General features: G+C 49.5%; 1 protein-coding gene across 1 annotated transcript; it reads right to left on the minus strand.

Moving 5' to 3' along the window:
- Positions 1 to 247: 247 nt before the first annotated feature.
- LOC311248487 (claudin-4-like) lies at positions 248 to 922 on the minus strand (the record flags this gene model as incomplete). Its single annotated transcript, XM_084339359.1, has 1 exon — positions 248 to 922. The coding sequence occupies one exon, from the start codon at positions 920 to 922 to the stop codon at positions 248 to 250; it is 675 nt and encodes a 224-aa protein (XP_084195485.1).
- Between the last annotated feature and the right edge of the window lie 1,170 nt (positions 923 to 2,092).

Below are 2,092 nucleotides of genomic sequence, written 5' to 3' on the forward strand. Positions count from 1 at the left end.
ATGCAAGTCAAAGTATGGACTGAGATAATTTAAGGACAAATTGTATTGCCTATATTTATGTCTTTCTACTATTACCCTGCTCATACCTGTATCCTCTCCCCCCTCCCCCATGCTGATATTAATTTAACATCCAGCCCCAGGTTGTTGTTTGAATGTCCATCAAACCTCCACTCCACCCCTTATCTACCGCAGAATCGTCATGGGTTGCTAACACTGGTTAACTCTCCGGAACTCACATATCACATGTTCACACATAGTCCTTTCTCGTGTATCCATTGACTGACATGGTCTTGATGGCTGAATAGGCTGCAGCCCTGGGGGGCGCGGAGGAGCTTCCCCTGCTCGGCACTGCGGCTGTCCTGGGGGGGCAGGAGCAGCAGAGCAGAGCCCCCCCTAGGATCAGCAGGCAGGACGCAGCCCAGCCGAAGTACAGCGAGTTCCCGAACTCCCTCTTCCCTGTATCCTCCAGAAGCGGGTCGTAGAAGTCCAGGATGATGGCGTGGGCCGTCCAGGACACGGCCACCAACAGCAACAGCCCCGCCACCAGAAAAGTCACTCCGGCCACCACCGCGATGCGAGGCTTGCTGCCCACGTCCGGGCTGCAGTTGGTGCACTTGGCCCCAGCCACCGACAGGCCGATGCCCACGACGCACAGCACCATGGAGACGATGACCAGGGCGCGGGCCGCCTGCAGGTCCACCGGCAGCCCGAGCATGGAGTCGTGCACCTTGCAGTGCATCTGACCCGTGCTCTGCACTGAGCAGTTCATCCACAGACCCTCCCAGATCACCTGAGAGATGACGATGTTCTGGCCGATGTAGGCGGCCACCCGCCACATGGGCAGGCCGCAGGCTACCATCACCCCCAGCCAGCCAGCCACCGCCAGGATCATACCCAGGATCTCCAGGCCGGCTGAGTACATCGCTGGAGGCTGCAGCCAGTGGCAGGAGATGGAGATGGGACTGGAGCTAGAGGGGCTGGACGAGGGCTCTCTCTCCCTGGGCACCAGGGGGGTGGGGGGTGGGGTGGCGATAGAAGGCCCTCTGTGTCTGCTGGCTCAGCCCTCTTAGGATGAAGGCGATATCGGATCTCGCTGGCTCAAAGTCCCAGATAAGGCTTTAGTGTGAGAGAAGGAGAGAGAGGGAGCAACCGTTTCTTTCCTCTTTATATTGCTTAGAAGACTGAAGGTGGAGTCAGTTTAAGGTGGCATCGTGTTTACCTTCAAATCATACTTGTATTTGGGGGGATGCTGTCATAGAAGGTAGCTGGTGTCAAAAGGGAGCATGCTGTGGGGAAAAAAAGATGTTCTCAAAATGTTTTAACACTTTCGTATTCTTCATAAACAAGCATTTGTGACAGAAGGATTGTATAGAGAGACTCATACATTTTTAGTGTTGACATTTTATTTTCCCCATGAAGTCAGAAATCCACAGTGGTTGTTAATGTATCTGTGTACCTTTAACATGTTTTCCTATTTTGTGTTGTGAAAGAGACCCCGGTGTATCTATGACATGTCAGGGTATGGTGTATCTATGACACATAACCTTGGGGGGCGGGGGGCATGGGCTGCTGAATCACCCTCTGAATGAGATCTCCATGCGAGGTAAAGCCAGACAAAGGTCGGCCTTGTCTTCTGACTTAGCCAGGTACATGATCCCTCCTGAGAGACACAGCATTGGGCTAAGAGCAGGATTGGGAGAGATATGGTACAGATTAACGTTACAGGTAATGGTATTACAGTAATTTGATTACAGAGGGAATAAAAGGTAATTAGAATAATATATTACAGGAACTGTAAAAACACAGTAATCTGCTCATAGATATATTTGAAGAGAACAAAAACACTGCAGGTGATTACTTGTGGCAATACTTGCATTGAATATGTTTGAAGGGGAAAATGCATATAATTTTAGACCCAAACATACATTTATACTTAAGCAAATAATGCTAATAGATGTTAATAACAGATTAACAACATTTTATTTGGATTTGGGAGGTAACATAATCCAAAATAAACGGAAAATAATCAGATTACATTACGATGGTTGAGTAGGCCTATTCCAGGTCTTATGATATGATTGCTAGCATTAGC

This window comes from Notolepis coatsorum, assembly GCF_963971535.1.
Source record: "Notolepis coatsorum genome assembly, contig: SCAFFOLD_713, whole genome shotgun sequence".
NCBI lineage: Eukaryota > Metazoa > Chordata > Actinopteri > Aulopiformes > Paralepididae > Notolepis > Notolepis coatsorum.